The 14778-nt window shown below is 53.5% G+C and overlaps 2 protein-coding genes across 3 annotated transcripts; both read right to left on the bottom strand.

The window, feature by feature from the left end:
- Positions 1-1375: 1375 nt before the first annotated feature.
- On the bottom strand, positions 1376-4315 carry CMTM5 (CKLF like MARVEL transmembrane domain containing 5). The gene is given in 8 exon segments (XM_024231754.3): positions 1376-1674; positions 1765-1849; positions 2025-2117; positions 2279-2382; positions 2385-2429; positions 2432-2483; positions 2651-2803; positions 3769-4315. Coding segments are annotated over 8 exon segments (672 nt in total). The 5' UTR covers positions 3895-4315; the 3' UTR covers positions 1376-1660.
- A 429-nt stretch (positions 4316-4744) lies between these two features.
- On the bottom strand, positions 4745-9057 carry IL25 (interleukin 25). Of its 2 annotated transcripts, XM_002824590.2 has the most exons (3): positions 8183-9057; positions 7759-7982; positions 4745-5524 (listed from the first exon to the last, which is right to left on the bottom strand). In XM_002824590.2, exons 1-3 carry the CDS (start codon positions 8189-8191, stop codon positions 5269-5271), a joined length of 489 nt encoding a protein of 162 aa, XP_002824636.2. In that variant the 5' UTR covers positions 8192-9057; the 3' UTR covers positions 4745-5268. The 2 variants fall into 2 exon arrangements, with proteins under 2 accessions (XP_002824636.2, XP_009247210.2); XM_009248935.2 differs by having other exon boundaries at positions 7759-9057.
- Between the last annotated feature and the right edge of the window lie 5721 nt (positions 9058-14778).

The following is a 14778-nucleotide window of genomic DNA, read 5'->3' as shown; positions in this document are numbered from 1 at the left end:
AGGCTCTGCTGACCGCCTCCTTAACCGTTCACCTGGCACCCCATCTCCCTGACTCCGCAAGTGGAGCCTCTTCTATCCCTCCTCTGAGACCATGAGAATGGACTGTGCATAAAGCCCTGAGAAATGTGAGCAGTGACCAGAGAAACACAAAATCCCGTTGGTTCTAGCCCAGGAGAGGCTGCCAGCCCTGATGGTGAGCCAGGACACAAGGATAGGAGAACAGGAAGCAGGAAGCAGGAAAAAGACCAAGACAGAGGAGTGGCAGCCACCAAGGAAGCAGAGCACTGTGACCAGAGTTCAAGATCCAGGGTTCGGGCAGGACTTGGGAGCTGGGGCCCGCAGCTGGAAGGAGCGCTCCAGAAGAAGGATTGTATCTCAGGGCAGGAACACACACACATCAGCGACAGGAGATAGCACGTCAGCTGGGATGGAGCTGCTGAGCCAGGCCATGCTGGGCTCCTCGGGCTGGGCAGAAACGTCTGGCTGCACATCTGTCTGTCTCGGCCCAGCAGGGCTGACTCCCGGGTTGTGGCAGTGTCTGCTCCAAACTCCCCCGAGCCTTCCCATAGCTTTCACTATGGGGAGCCCTTGACCAGCTTGTCTCTTTCCCAGCCTGTGAGTGCTCAAGAGCAGGCCTCCCTGTCACTTCTGAGACCCTGGCGCCCAGCACAGTGCGCATGGGAGATGCTCAGGAAATGTGTGCTGAGGAGCTGGCAAGCTGGGAAGGTGGACCCACAGTGGAGGGAAGAGTTGGCCATTCTTTTCTGAGCTACAAGGAGGCTCAGTACAATATCCAGAACACTCGCTTAGGTGTCAGAAGAGCTGCGTTCTGGCCCTAGCTCTGTCACAAATGAGTTCACCTCCCCTGGCTGGGCCTGTTTTCTCTTATGTGAAATGAGGGCATTGGACCAGCTGATAATCAACAGCTCTCCCAGCATTCGCATTTTGGGAAATTCCTCCCTCCTCTGATACCTCAGGCGGCCCTCTCCCTGCGTCCTGTGGGCCAAGTCTTCCCCTCACCACAAGAGGGAGCTCTGCACACACCCCAGGCGAGCGCCTGGCCTCCAGCCAACTAACCTGCGGGAACAGGTGTGGTGGTGCACGCATGCTCCCATGAGGAAGGCTGTGCCTTCTCAGACACAGAACTCCAGATGCCCAGCCACCTGGCACACCACAAAGTGGCCGTGCACACAGAGGTGTAGCGTAGAAGTTTTGTGTTGGAGGATGTCTTCAGCTTCTTCTGGCTAGCCCCCACATCCTCACTGCTCAGACCGAGTCCCAGAGAGAGACCACGACCTGCTCTGGCAACATTCCCATGAATACTCCTTTACAGTCCTGACCTGCCTAATTTCTGGGGAAGAAAGAGACTTACCAGTAGAATTTGAATATTTTAATTTGGGAATGATTTAGGGGCCCAGATTCCTCCCCTCCACCCCCCCTCCCCCGATAAGTTCCTCTCCTCTGGCCAGAGCTTCATGAGGAGCCAGATCCCGGAGCACCAGGCTCCACAGATAAGTCCCCAGTGACGTCTCAGGCCAGACTTCTCTGTAGGGCTGGGGTGGGATTTGGCGGGCTGGGGGCTAGTGAACCCCAAGGAGACGTGTCTGGACTCCACTGTCCTCTCTGGCTGGCTGGGCCTAGGAGCCAGGTAGCCCCAGAGTCACTGCTGGTCCCCTGTGAGGATGGAGCCAGGTAGGGATCCACATCAGGATGGGTAACTAGGGTGGGGAGGGCATCTCCTCTCCACAGAGCACAGGCACTCACCCTGGCTGGCCCCGGGTGCCATCTCAGTCCGGTAGATCTTGAAGGCATCATAGGCAAAGACGGAAACCAGGATGACGCCAAAAACCTGTGGGAGTGGGAGTGGGGATGGCAAAACAGAGGCTATAGGGCCATTGGGTTAAGGTATAGGGCGAGGTGCAAGCCAGAACCCCAAGCCCTGGCTGTGGCTTCTGACACAGAAAGTGCGCAAGCACCAGCCTGAGCTCCTGAGGGGCTGAGGAGTCTTGCAGGGCTGAACTCACAAAAGCAGCAATGGCAGCTCCATCCCGGGAGGTCACAGCTGCAAAGGAGACCACCAGGAAGATGATGATGGCACTGACACAGCGCAGGAAGTCCTGGGGGCCAGGGGTGCAGGGTTAACAGGACCTCAGAAGGCAGGGGGCGTTGCCCTGAGGTTTTCCAGGCTAGCCAGCGACCCGACCCTGAGGGATTCTGAACCCCTCCATGGGATACCCCTCACACAATATGAAGCACGTTCAAGAGACAGAGCGCTCACACTGCTACCCAGGGAGTGGAAGCAGATGAACCAGAGCAACCAGGACCAGAAGCCAGGAGCTGGGGCTGGAGCCCAGGGGACAGCGGCTGGAGTCCGCCAGCCCTGGGGGTCAGGCCAGGCCAGGGCTGGGGCTGGGGCTGGACCTTTGCTAGTGGGAGAGTAGATCTAGCGGCGGTGGTCCTCCTGATTGCCCGTGGCCCTGCAGCTGTGAAATCAGTGTGAGTCAAAGCACACCTTTGAGTGCAGGGCATAGCATGGGACAAAGCCCAGCTGAGGTGTGGAAATGGAAAGAAGCTCGGGGAGGAAAGGAAAATGCAGCATTTAGAGGAGAAGGAAGGGCCCTGAACTGGGCTAGGGGTCAGGGTTCCTCACCAGACAGGGCCAGTTAAGCCGGTCGAAGCGCTGGTAGTACTGGGTGGCATAGAGGAAGAGGAAGGCAAGTGTGATGAAGAACTCCAGTAGTGCCGCGGCCATGTAGGCAGAGATGGAGGCCGTGAAGCAGATGAAGATGATGAGGGTCAGGGCCTGCGGGACCGAGCATGTGGAACATGCCAGGAAGGGGACACAGGCAGGGGCCAGGGCTTTGCCTTCCCCTCCTTAAAAGCTCCCCTAGGCTGGCACCTACTACCTGTCCTTGGAGGGAAGGAAGGACTCTGGCACATCTCCCTATCCCCTGGTGTCAGGAGCCACCGTTGCAGGACATTTGCCAGTCAAGGGCCGTCTCCGGCCTCCCTCTGCTCACCCAGCAACCCCAGCAGTCTGGCCAAGCCATACGCTCCCAGGAGCACTATCCCACAGTAATTCACAGGTACAGTGTGAACGCCAGCCCCTGGAGTTGTGCCCACAGAGATCCGACTCCACAGGGACCAAGAGGCGCCCCCTGCCCCATAATGCTTTCCCCACCCCCAGACGCCTAAAAGCCCTCTGACAAGGACCAAAGCCTTTGATTCCATGCCAAGGGAGAAGGCAGATGCTGCCCAGTGGATTCTGGGAGCCCCTTTAGCTCTGATGACCTAGGGTGGCATACATGCAGAGGCCTTAAGTCTACACTGTGGTCTTGCTAAGTAACCAGGGGAAGATCCTTTCCTGAGAAGAGATGTTTCTGGGCAGCAGACCACAGATAAAGCGCAGTTGCAGGAAGTCTGCCCTTTTTGATAGTTAGACTTCTTGGACATGCTGAGAAGTGGCCATGTTAGAGGCTGTCATTGCCGCTGTCCCATCTCTATGTCTCACGCTCCCTCAATGTCCCAAAAAGTCATCCTGTCTAACTGCAGTCCTTCCTGCTGCAACTGAAACCTGCTGTAAATGCCTCCGGGTGGAGAGGCAGCAAGAAGGCAGAGTAGGAGACGAAGGGGCAGCTGGGGGCAGGAGAGGTGTCCAGAGGGCCTGGGGAGGGAGGCTACTGAAGGGCGAGCTAGGGGGTGGCATAAGGCTGGCCAGGAGCCGGGGGTCAGGGAGATGGAGGCACCAGGTTGGGAGGCAGCTGTTACCAGCTCGGTTTCCAGTAGGATGCCCTTGTGGGAGGTGAGGAAGGCCTTGTCCACCGCGAAGCCCTGGAGCTCTGCAACTACCCCCTCCTCAGGGTGCCGGTCCCGGCGATCTCGAGCACTGAGCATCTTCGTGGGGCCCACCAACACAGCCCCCTACTGCCAAAAGCCCAGCAAGAGAAACAGAAATCTGGCAGGATGGGGAAACAGACAGGAGCAAGAAGGCACTTCGAGAAACCTGAAAGTGAAGCAGGAGGCTTGCCCACGGGGCCCTGGGAGAGAAGGCAGCCGCTGGGGGCCTTGCCCAGATGGGCCCTCACCCAGCTGCCCGGAGTGCCTCTGCTGCTGCCTGCACCAGCCCCCTAGAGATCCATGGGGAGGGGCAGAGAGGAAGGAGGCTCTAATCCCTCCCCTTGCTTAGAGCCCAACCCAGCCTGGAATAGAGAAGGAAGGGGAGAGGAGGAGGTCCGAAAAGAAACTGGGAGGAACTGGGACGTGAGTAGAGGAACAGGGGCAGGACTGGGAGCCCCCAGGGACCTAAGCCTGAAGACATTTGTGTCCCCCTTCTCTAACCTTAACTCTCTTGTTTGGCCGGTCCTTTCTCCCATTTCCTTTTAGGGAGGGTGTGAGCTGGAGCCCAGCCCAGGCAGCACCCCCAGGACCAAGCTGCAGCAGCCAGGACTGGAGGACAAAGGCGGATTGTTGGGGGACAAGGGGGCGCTCTGTGCCTGCTGCAATGCCTCAATGGGCCTCTGTCTCTCCAGCATGCCGGGAGCGCGGCCTAGCCCCCACCCTGGTGTTTGGGATGGGCCAGGGAGACAGAGATGGGAGAGGACGGGAGGGTGCAGCGGAAACTCTGGAGGGCAGAGAGAGCTGGCAGGGTGGACAGAGGTGAGGGCCGATGGTGGAAAGGAGAAGGGACAGGCTAGGAGACGGCGAGATGTTCAGGCACCACGGATGCCAAAAACAGATTAGGCCATTTTAAATAAAGATATTTATTTGGATAAATCTCTATACATTCAATAACAGCTTCCTCCTCAGAATCATCCATGTCAAAAGACTAGTAACTACACTAGAATGCACCCAAAGTAGATGCTCACTGAGTGATGAGTAAACAAACAAACAAATAAAACGAGGGGCTCTTTCTTCTCCAGCAAGGGGAAAATATCTAGAAAGTGCCTGTGCTGGGCCAGGGTAGCAGAGGATGGGAAAAGAGGAAGAGACAGGAGTGGTGGCCTCCAGAAATGGGCAGAACTTTGAAAACCTTTCCTGAGAGAAAATGACAGGACACCAGCTTCCAGCGGCCCTAAGCAGCAGCTGCTCTTTTCAAAATGTGCAGAAGTGCAGGTTTTCCCCAAAGCCCCCCGTCCTGTTCCGGGATCCTGCTGCTCCAGAAGGCACTTCACAGGGGCCAAGCATCTGGGCATCCTGGCCCTTCATGGCAAGTGGTTGTACACCTGGCGCCAGGTTTCCCAAAAAGGGACCAGCCTCCAGCAGGTCCGGCTAGCCCATCACACGGGGCCGCACACACACACAAGCCAAGGAAACACGGTACAGCCTGCGCTCCAGGCAGTAGCCCTTGCGGGTGCCCGTCTCGTCATGGCACGGCCGCCGGTAGAAGACAGTCTGGTTGTGGTAGAGCAGCTCTGAGTTGCCCCGGGGGTCCATGTGGGAGCCTGTCTGTAGGCTGACGCAGTGTGGGCACAGGCAACGGGCGTGGTACAGGTCCTGGGGGAGCCGGTTCAAGTCTCTGTCCAACCTGTGGGGGCGGCACTTGTTAGGCCCTGGAAAGATGGGCCAGAAACAGAGAGGGTGGGGTGGCATGGGAGTGCCAGAGGAAGGAAATGGCCCGTCTGGGGCCTTGGCCTCTTGTCTCAGTTCTGCACCCACTTGCTGTGTAACTTTGAACAAGTCACCTCCCTCCTTTATTAAATTTTCCCCACCGTAAATGAGGGTAACAGGTGACAGAGTGCTTTCCAACTGGTCCTTGGGACCCTGAGGGAGGCAGGGGAGGGTGAGCAGGCTCCTGCTTTAGCCTCCATTGACCAGCACTGCTTCTATCTGGCTCAGCATGAGGTTTCTTATTGTAATGATTATACTTTAGGTGTTTTTTTGTTTGTTTGTTTGTTTGTCTGTTTTGTTTTTGTTATTTTGAGACAGAGTACCCAGGCTGGAGTACAGTGGCACGATCTTGGCTCAACTGCAACCTCCACCTCCTGGGTTCAAGCGATTCTCCTGATGCCCGCTACCATACCCAGCTAATTTTCATATTTTTAGTAGAGATGCGGTTTCACGATGTTGGCCGTGGTTGGCCAGGCTGGTCTTGAACTCCTGACCTTAGGTAATCCACCCACCTCGACCTCCCAAAGTGCTGGGATTACAGGCATGAGCCACCGGGCCGGACTTTAGGCTGTGTTTCTATTATTATTATAGCATTATTGCAAAAGTGAAAACCACTCTGACATCCAAGTATTAAAGAGTATAAGGAGTGAAAGCTAATAGTCTCTCCCTTCCAGTCCCACTCCCCAGAAGAAGCTATCCTCAACTATTTCCTGCACATTCTTCCAGACACTGTGCAAGCTTATATTATAAGCATACTTGAGAGTGCATGGGAAGACTTATTTACTTATTCTGAAAGGATTTCATGGCAAAAAAAAAAAAAAGAAAGAAAGAAAGATGAAAAACACTGAAAAGTAGATGTCCCACAGGTCTGTGACTCCATTAGTCTGGCAGGTGACAGTCTCCAGCTTGTAGGACCATTCCCCACACAGACGAGCCCTGGCAAATGGGTTTAGCTAGCACATCACTTCCCAAAGTGGGTTCCCTAATAAATCACCTGCACCTGTTGGGTGCATAAATGAATTTTGGAAACACTAGTTTAATGGTTTACTTTCTACAGACTTCTTGCAGACTTTAATGTACAATGACAGTATGAATCTCCAAGAGATGAGAGTTAGCGCAGTCTTTCCCAAGTTTACCTGGCATCACTTTTTTCTGAGAATCAGCTCATGGGATGAGCGTTGCACAGAACACACTTCGGGGAAAGCCACCTGAGTGGTCCTCTGGTTCACAGACTCCCGGCAAGGGGTCTGGAAGACAGCTGAGTTAACCTCTGGCACCCAGCCTCCCCTAAGAAGCTCCCATGCCATGTGATTTGGCCCAGGACCCAGCCAGCTTCTGAGACCACTCCAAAGCATCGTGACCTGTAGTGTCCACACTAGATCCAATCTCAGTTAAATCTGACCCCCTCCCCGCCACTGAACTTCTCCATCCACCTTCAAAGCCAATGCTAAGACAGAACTAGAAGGAAGAAGTGAAATCATATGTCTGGAATGCCTAGGACCCTAGTTTTTAATATTATGCTTCATCGTTCATATTTCAGCACTTCCTAATATTTTTCATATCATGGCACAAATAGAGAACTATAATATTTATGTGGCACACTGAGTGAAAGAACATAGTATCCATGATCGTGATCAAAGATATCCAGTCCACAGCTCCAGCCAGCCAGCTGCCCCCAAAAGTTAGTATCCCTTAGTATGCTTATAACTAACCCATTCATGGCCAGGGCAGTATCATTTAGTATTGGGATGCTTCATGCCTGTATCACGCCATTATTCCCTGATATTTTACCCAGAAAAAACATGGGCCATTATAGGGATTTTTTAAAAGAAAAGGAGAGAACCCACATAAATACAGACTTTTACATACATTATATTTCATTTTATCTGCACATTAGCCTATGGGGCATTATATGATTTTTCAGGTGAAAAAAAAAATCCTGAGTTTTGAAAACTTGAATTGACTCAAGATCATCCAATGAGAGTCAGAGCTAGGACTCAAATACAGACCTTGTCTAACTCCCAAACCTTTACAGTCCCTCTGAGATCAAAATGGGAAAGTAAGCTGGAACTGCCCTGGTCCCTCACAGATACCCTGACCAGCACACACAGGGCAGCATGTGCAGACATTCGGGAGGGGCAGCAGACTCACTCATATCTCCAGGGGGAGATGGCCCTGCTGTTGAGGGGTCCATCTTCACTGGCCCTACAGGATTCTTGGTGGTGGTGGTGGAGGCTAGCAGTCTCTAGGGGAGGCACAGGCACAGTGCTCCACCTCAGCAACTCCTCAGAGGTGTACTGCTCTTTGCTGGGGCAGCAGCTGGGCCAGTGGCTGTAGGTGTGGGTTCCCATGACCATTGCCAAGAATGCAACCACCTGTAGGAAAAGGCTAATGAGAGAACTGTTCTCATCTAATCTGGGTCGCTCCCACATCTGCACCCTCCCCCTGGGATCCCAGTTTCTCACTCCACTTGGCCCCCAGCCCCAAACCTGGCAGCTTGGCCTCCCTCCACCCTCAGCAGCATCTCTGCTCCTCTCCCTCTCAGCACAGCCCTCAGGCAGCCCTCTGCACTGACCTGGTACATGCTGGGCACTGCGCACTCAGTCACAAGTGGAGCACTGACTGACAGGCTTCGTGGAAGCAGGCTGACTGGAGCAGGTTAGGAGTCCTGATTTTATTTTCAGCAAGTCTGTTTTGTTTATTCAAATTTATTTCCACTATCTTTTTAGGGAGTGACTTGAGATTAAAAAACAAAACAAAAAAAACTCTGAAAGTATTTCCAAAGGCTGCTTAAAATACGATACTCATGGAAGTTGTGATGACCATCATTATATGCCTGGTAGCTGATTGGGTAAACTTTGCTCTTTGAACTTTTCTGGCCGTGAGGTCAAAGCAATAGCAGTCTGCTGTTCTGTGTTCTTGTGAACTGGCGTTAGCAGGATTTCCCTGGTTGGTTCGGTAGCCAAAATTAGGAAACGTCTTGTGGCCTCCCTTCAAGAGGCCTCGTTTCCATGATCCCTGCTGCCCCCATCCAGGGTCTGGTTTCACCATTCCCCTCTTCCCAGGTGTCCCCCTGATCGTCCACCTTCGTGATTATTTCCTTTCCCTTAGATATCCTTTGACTCCCATCCCCTTTGTTCTCTGACCTCTTCCACATTTTCGATGACCCCAAAATTGTATGACCCCCATCATCTATGACTTCTCCCCCATTGTCCACGACCCACTCCCTAACTCGCCCTTGCCCTCGCCAGTCACTGCCCCCCACTGGGGATACAAGCCTACCCTCACAGGGCTGCTGGAAGGCCCTGACTTCCTGAGTTTGTTGGCTGGATGGGCAAGGTCTGATGGAAGAAGCTGTGGGTGAGTGTTCCCATTGCACAAATAAGAAGGTGAAGCAAGGAAGAGGAGGGAAACTGAAACAGCCTCACCTAAGACCCAACAGGAAGGAGGTCTCAGTTCCTGCTCTCATTCACAGAGCCTTGGGGACCAAGCCCATGACAGGGTCAGCTACTGCTTTCAGGCCATGAAGTGAGCCCACTCAGCCTCAGCAGGTCCAGAAACATGGGCCACTGTCAGCCAGGAGGGAGTATGTGTGCCCCAGAAAGGCTTAGAGTTGGGCTTGACCCCAAAGACACAGGTCAGCCAGGTCCAGCCTCGTTGGGAGACACTGTGCTGAGAGTGGGCCAGTGTGTCCTTCCCCCCAGGTCCTTCTCTTCATGCTTGCCTATTGGCCTGCCTCATCCCCCACACCCACCCAACATACCCATACACAGACATTGCCCCTAGAATGATGCGGCTTGATTTGCATGTGCTTTCCCTTAGAAAATACTCCTCTAGTAACCAAGGACTCAGGAAATAAACAAAGCGAACCAGGAATAACTTAAACTGCAAAGTGAGAGGAATCTTTCCAACGCATTAGAGCAAAGCAGCCCCAAAAGAGAGAAGTGATGAGGTCAGAGGGCAATCTGGAAAATTGGGAGAACCTGCTCTGCTCTGGTGAGTCTTGGGGCACCTGGAACTGTGGGATGGGGAGCACTTAGAAGAAGCAGGTGGTGGCTGGGAGAGCAGGGGCACTCAGGAACAGTGATTAGGCCAGTATCATGGCCCACTCTCACTGCCTCACCCTCTGCCCCCAGTACTCACAGACGTCCTCTTCCTTCCATATCCTACTGGCCTCAGCTCCTGTGCACTTACATGTGCCAGGCATGGTGCTAAGCCCTGGGCATGCATCATCTCATTTTATCCTGACAAACCATGACATGGAAACCATTATCCCCATATTACAGATGAGGAAACTGAGGCCCAAGGAAATTTAGTAACTTACCCAAGATCACAAAGAAAGAGGCTGAGCTGGTTTCCCATTCCAGCTCTGACCAATTCCACATCTAACCTCCTGGCATGGAAGTGCCACACCGTGCCTACCCCTAGTTGGCTGTGAATGGAAGGGGAGCCCCACAGTGAATGCTTTCCTACTCACCTAGGCTTGGGTTGGGACAAGTTTCAACTGCACCTCCTGAGGGCCACAGGGTGTGTCTGCCCACTTAGGCATCCAGCCCTGCTGTTCGGATTCACTGCACTAGCTCCCTTTCCTAGCCTTTCGTCTGGCAGACATGGCCTCAAGGTGGCTTCTGGTGCTCCTGGGAAAACCTCAATCCCAGAACAGGCTCTTAGGAGGCAGTGCCGTTTCAGAAGAGCTGGATACCTATGGGTCTCATTCTCACCAATCAGAACCTCAGGGCTAAGAAGGTAGTAGAACTGGAGTTGGCTCAGATCTCCTATCTTGACCCTTGCCCAGGAGTGAGTGTTCAAAGGAGCCAGAAGTGATCCCAGCTACCTGTTTCACTTGCTGACGCTGCAGGGAGGACCCAGCCTAGGTCACCAGGAACGTTGCCCTTCAGAAGAGTCCTTTGGGGTGTCCCTCTAGGACAGAGGGAGAACCCCTCCAGGAAGGGTTGGCTTTTCCCACCCCCATGATGACCAGGACTGACCTGAGAACCTGTGCTCTGAGCCACATGCCCCCACCCCACCCCACTTGCTCACCCTCTGTCCTTATCTCAGTAGCAGCTTTGTGGGACTCCTTAGGGTGACTCCCTGTCATGAGAAACATTTTCCAGTGGGGTTTCCTCCTGAGGTGACTAGTTTTGGAATCCCTGAGTCACTTCAGCTTCCAGTGAACCCTTGGGGGTGTGAGGATAGGGGGGTGGCAATGGGGAGAAGGCTGGAGGTGGGAACAAAGGAAAGTCTGCATGGCACATGACATCAAGGTCCCCTCCCAGCACGTCTTCACCTGCCTAGGCCTGACCTGGCAGCTGAAGAGAGCTTCCTAGGATTCCTGTCCCTGTGGCCCTGAGGAAAGAGAGAAGCATCTGCCAGGAAAGGGCAGGGAAGATGTGGGGGAATACACTTCCCAATCTTGGCTTGGAAAGGCTCTTGGGGCTTGCAGAAAGTGAGAATATGTCTTCCCTGCCCCTTCTCAGGAAGATATGCAAGTCTCCACCTGCTGCCTTGAAGTCTTGGCCCTGCCAATGACCAGGTCTTGATCTTGAGCCCTCTCTCTGCTCCTCCCTCTTCAATTGTAGAAGTGGGTGGGTTTGGGTGGGCGGGGATTGGGGGGAACATTAACCTGGATGGTCACAAAGGTGCCAACCAACTTAGCTGCTCCAGACCTCAGCTCCTGAAATAGTGCTGAATCCACAGGACTCAGCAGGGTCTATTGAAGCTCATCAGCACTCACTGTACATGAAGCTAAGGCACCGAACGTCAAAATGTTGAAATACTTCTGCTCCTGCTGGTAAGTAGATGCTTCCCTCAGCCTTAGGACACCACCTTACCATACCTCCCTATGATCCAGCAACTAAAGGTTGAACACCTGGCACAGATGGAGGCTCCCAGAACAGTGCTCCCACTTTCTGACTGGTAGGTGATAATGGTTTAGCTACAAAAATGCCTAGGCTCAGGAGCAGCCTTCAAGGAGAACCCAGTCTAGACCCTGGGAGACACATGGAGAATCAGAGTTAGCAGAACAAAGAACCCAACAAACCCATGTCTTTAGCCCAGGGCTGTAGCCTTCCCCAGGAGGCCCCTCGGCCTACTCGGCTTTGTCCTATAGTCATGGCGGCCTTCATTCACTCATCCACTCACCAAATATTTATTGCAGAACTACTATGTTCCAAGCACTATTCTAACTGCTAGAAATGCAGAGGAGGACAAGCCAGACAAGGTCCCTGCCTCATGAAGCTTACGTTTTAGGAGGAGACAGATGATAAACAAGGAAACAAGATAATTTCTGATAATAATAAGTGCTATGAAGAAAATGAAAGAGCATTATGAGATAGGGAGTTACTGGGAGTGGGGGAGAGGAAGGCGGGGCAACTTTAAGTTGGAAAGCCAGAAAAGGCCTTTCTGAGGATGCAGGATTTGACCTGATGACGGAAAGGGTCTGGGGGAAGTAGTTTAGGCAGAGGGGGCAGGGCATGCAGAGTCCTAGAGGTGAAAAAGAGCATGGCATATTTGAGAAACAGAAAGGACAGTGTAGATTTTGAACAAGAGATGAGGAGAGGGAGACAAGATGAGGTGAAAGAGGTGGGTAGGGAACAAATCACATAGGGTCCTCCAGGCTACCATGGAGCATTTGGATTTTATTCCAGAGTTAGTGGGAAGGTATTGACTGGATTCAAGCATGAGCTACATGATATGTTTCTTGAGGGCAGGCATCATGTCCTTGACATTCTAGTGCCACCACAAGGCCATCACCAAATAACAATAATAGTAGTTGCCTTTGTCCAAAACTTGCACCTCATGGGCCAGATACTGTTCTTGGGATTCCCTTAATCCTCATAACAAGTAAATGCTAAAAGTTCAATTAACATTCCCACTCTACAGACAAGGAACCAGAGGCTCCAGGAAGTCACAGAACTTGGTCAAGGTAACTAGCCAGTGTTGGAACCAGGATTAGAACCCAGGCAATCTGGGTGCTATGGGTCCAAAGAGAGGAGAACTGAAGAACTGGTGAGCACCCAAGAAGTTTTGGGTAGCAGAAGAAACAAGGAGAGGTCCAGGAAGTCTTGGGGTCAGGTGAGGAAAAAACCAGCCCATTGGACCTGCAGGGAAGGGGAAAGAATGGGAGAAAAGACTAGGACCCGGGAAGCCAGATGGAGGGGTTCCTTCCCTTCTTCTCCCTGAATATGGCAAGGGCAAACCTTGAAGACCCGCTGCTTGAGGCTGCCACCCACCCAGGGTCTCAGCTACCTGCCAAGCCTGGGTTTTCTCCAACCTCACCTGCCCTCAACAATGAACACATTCAGCTTTCTGGAAAGCACAAGTCAGAGGGGAAGCCAAGGTAAAGAGGAAAATCCACGGAAGAAGAGCACTGTGCCTGGCAATCTACATAAGCTTACTCCTCACCAAAGTCACTGCCACAGAGGAGGAGCTGAGACTCGGATGCCCTATAACTGGACCAAGGTCACACAGCTAGTTAAGCAGGATTCACTTGTGACTCTGACTGGCTCCATTCCACACCTGGATATTCCAGAAGCAGCCTTATTTCCCACTGGTCCGCCCTCTGCTGTCCCTCTTCTACCCTTCCCCGGGCAGGGAAACTGCCTGCCCATCTCCCAAGCCACCACCTTGCCTGGTCCTAGCAGCTTCCTTCCTGCTTAGCCTTTTCTGGCCTCCATCTATTTCCCCTCATGCCAGTCAAAGCATTCATCTCGGAAGGCAGAGTTTCCTGCCCACCTCCACCTTGGACCCCAATTTGCCTTGGCAGTCTCCTGGGCAGAGATCACACCAAGTCACTCGCCAGCAGCTGGATATCTGTGTGCCTGGCAGACAGGTCCCCCAGGGCTGGGGTCTGGAAGAGGTTGGAAAATCTTCCCTAGTGGCCACCTCCAACCTAACTGGAGCTGGGAAGCAGGAGCTCTCCCTGGAAATTTAAAAGTTCCTCTACCATCCTAGTGGAGTTGGAATCTATTCAGTAGTCTTCCATCATGGAGAGCCAGCCTAGAACCAACACAGTTCATCCCCATCCCCATGTTTATCCCAGAATCTCTCCCTATTCTACCCCATAGGCTCTGCCACACCCTTCCAGCAGAGGTTTCTTCACAGGTGCCCAGGTAATACAGTGGGGAGGGAGCTGGGGCAGGTGTCCTGACCACACTGTCCTAGGAAATGCCTAGATGTGTGGGCCTGTGGAATATTGAGGCGGGGTTATCTCTCCAGGGCCTCAAGTTCACCAAGGGCCTTATATTACATTTCTGATCTTATCTCCAAATAAGGTTATGCACAGAGTCATTTCCTATTGTATGTGTTTGAAGCGTTAATTTGTTCAATGTAAACATCCAAAATATACCACAGCTTTCGATCCTGTTTGTCGTCTTGCTTTTTAAATACCAAGAACCTCAAAAATGGAAGAAGGCAGGCTTCACTCAAGCCTGAGAGACCTTGATGTGTGTGTCCCAGAGGGAAGGTCCAGGGAAGCAACACACACTAAGGAGTTATCCCAGGGCAGAGGAGCAGTAGGGGGCTAGGAGCACCGTCCTTTCAGTGGAAACTCCTGGCGGAGCTAGATCCCAGCTCCTCTGGAAGAGTTCTAGCAACTTTTGTGCCAGCGGTCCTGCCCAGTCCTCTCCTCAGAGCAGCAAGAGTAAGCCAGGCTGGGGAGGCCGACAGGCCCAGACTGGCAGAGGAGTGTAAGAGGCCGCACAACCTGCCCGCCTGCAGCTCTGGGGCCAGACGCCCTGCTTCATGTCCTGTCACCAGGGCCAGAATCCATGTCCAGCGCCAGACTCCCCCCCTGTGCCCCGCAAGAACGGCCCAGCGAACCCTGTGTAGGGGAGGCGCCGAGGACTGGAGAGGCTCTGCTAAGGGCCCCGCTGGGCGGAAGGCGCGCGCTCCCTCCCATGGGAAAGACAGATGTGGGGCTAATGAAAGGGAGGCCGAGAGGCGCGGGGACGGCCGGGGAGACGGGGGCGTGGCGGGGAGAGAAAAGCTCCCGGAGAAAGTCGATCGGACCACCGCGAGCGAGGCCTGCAGCGGAGTCCGGAGGAGGAAGGCGCCGGGGACTGGGGCAGGGCCAGGGCGGGACGGGAGTGGGGGGTGTGGGGGGTACCACAGGCAGTTGGACCCGAGGGTCCTGAGCTGAAACTCAACACCCGCCTTTGGGAGGATCGTCCC

The sequence above is a fragment of the Pongo abelii genome, chromosome 15 (genome assembly GCF_028885655.2).
Source record: "Pongo abelii isolate AG06213 chromosome 15, NHGRI_mPonAbe1-v2.0_pri, whole genome shotgun sequence".
Lineage (NCBI taxonomy): Eukaryota > Metazoa > Chordata > Mammalia > Primates > Hominidae > Pongo > Pongo abelii.
This window is presented reverse-complemented; position numbering and strand designations above follow the sequence as displayed.

Coding starts and splice junctions, on each gene's coding strand:
- IL25 (XM_009248935.2), bottom strand. CDS start 8,039: ATGTGGGAGCGACCCAGATTAGATGAGAACAGTTCTCTCATTAGCCTT. Junction 5,525..7,758: donor ATCTCCCCCTGGAGATATGA/GTGAGTCTGCTG, acceptor CCGCCCCCACAG/GTTGGACAGAGACTTGAACC.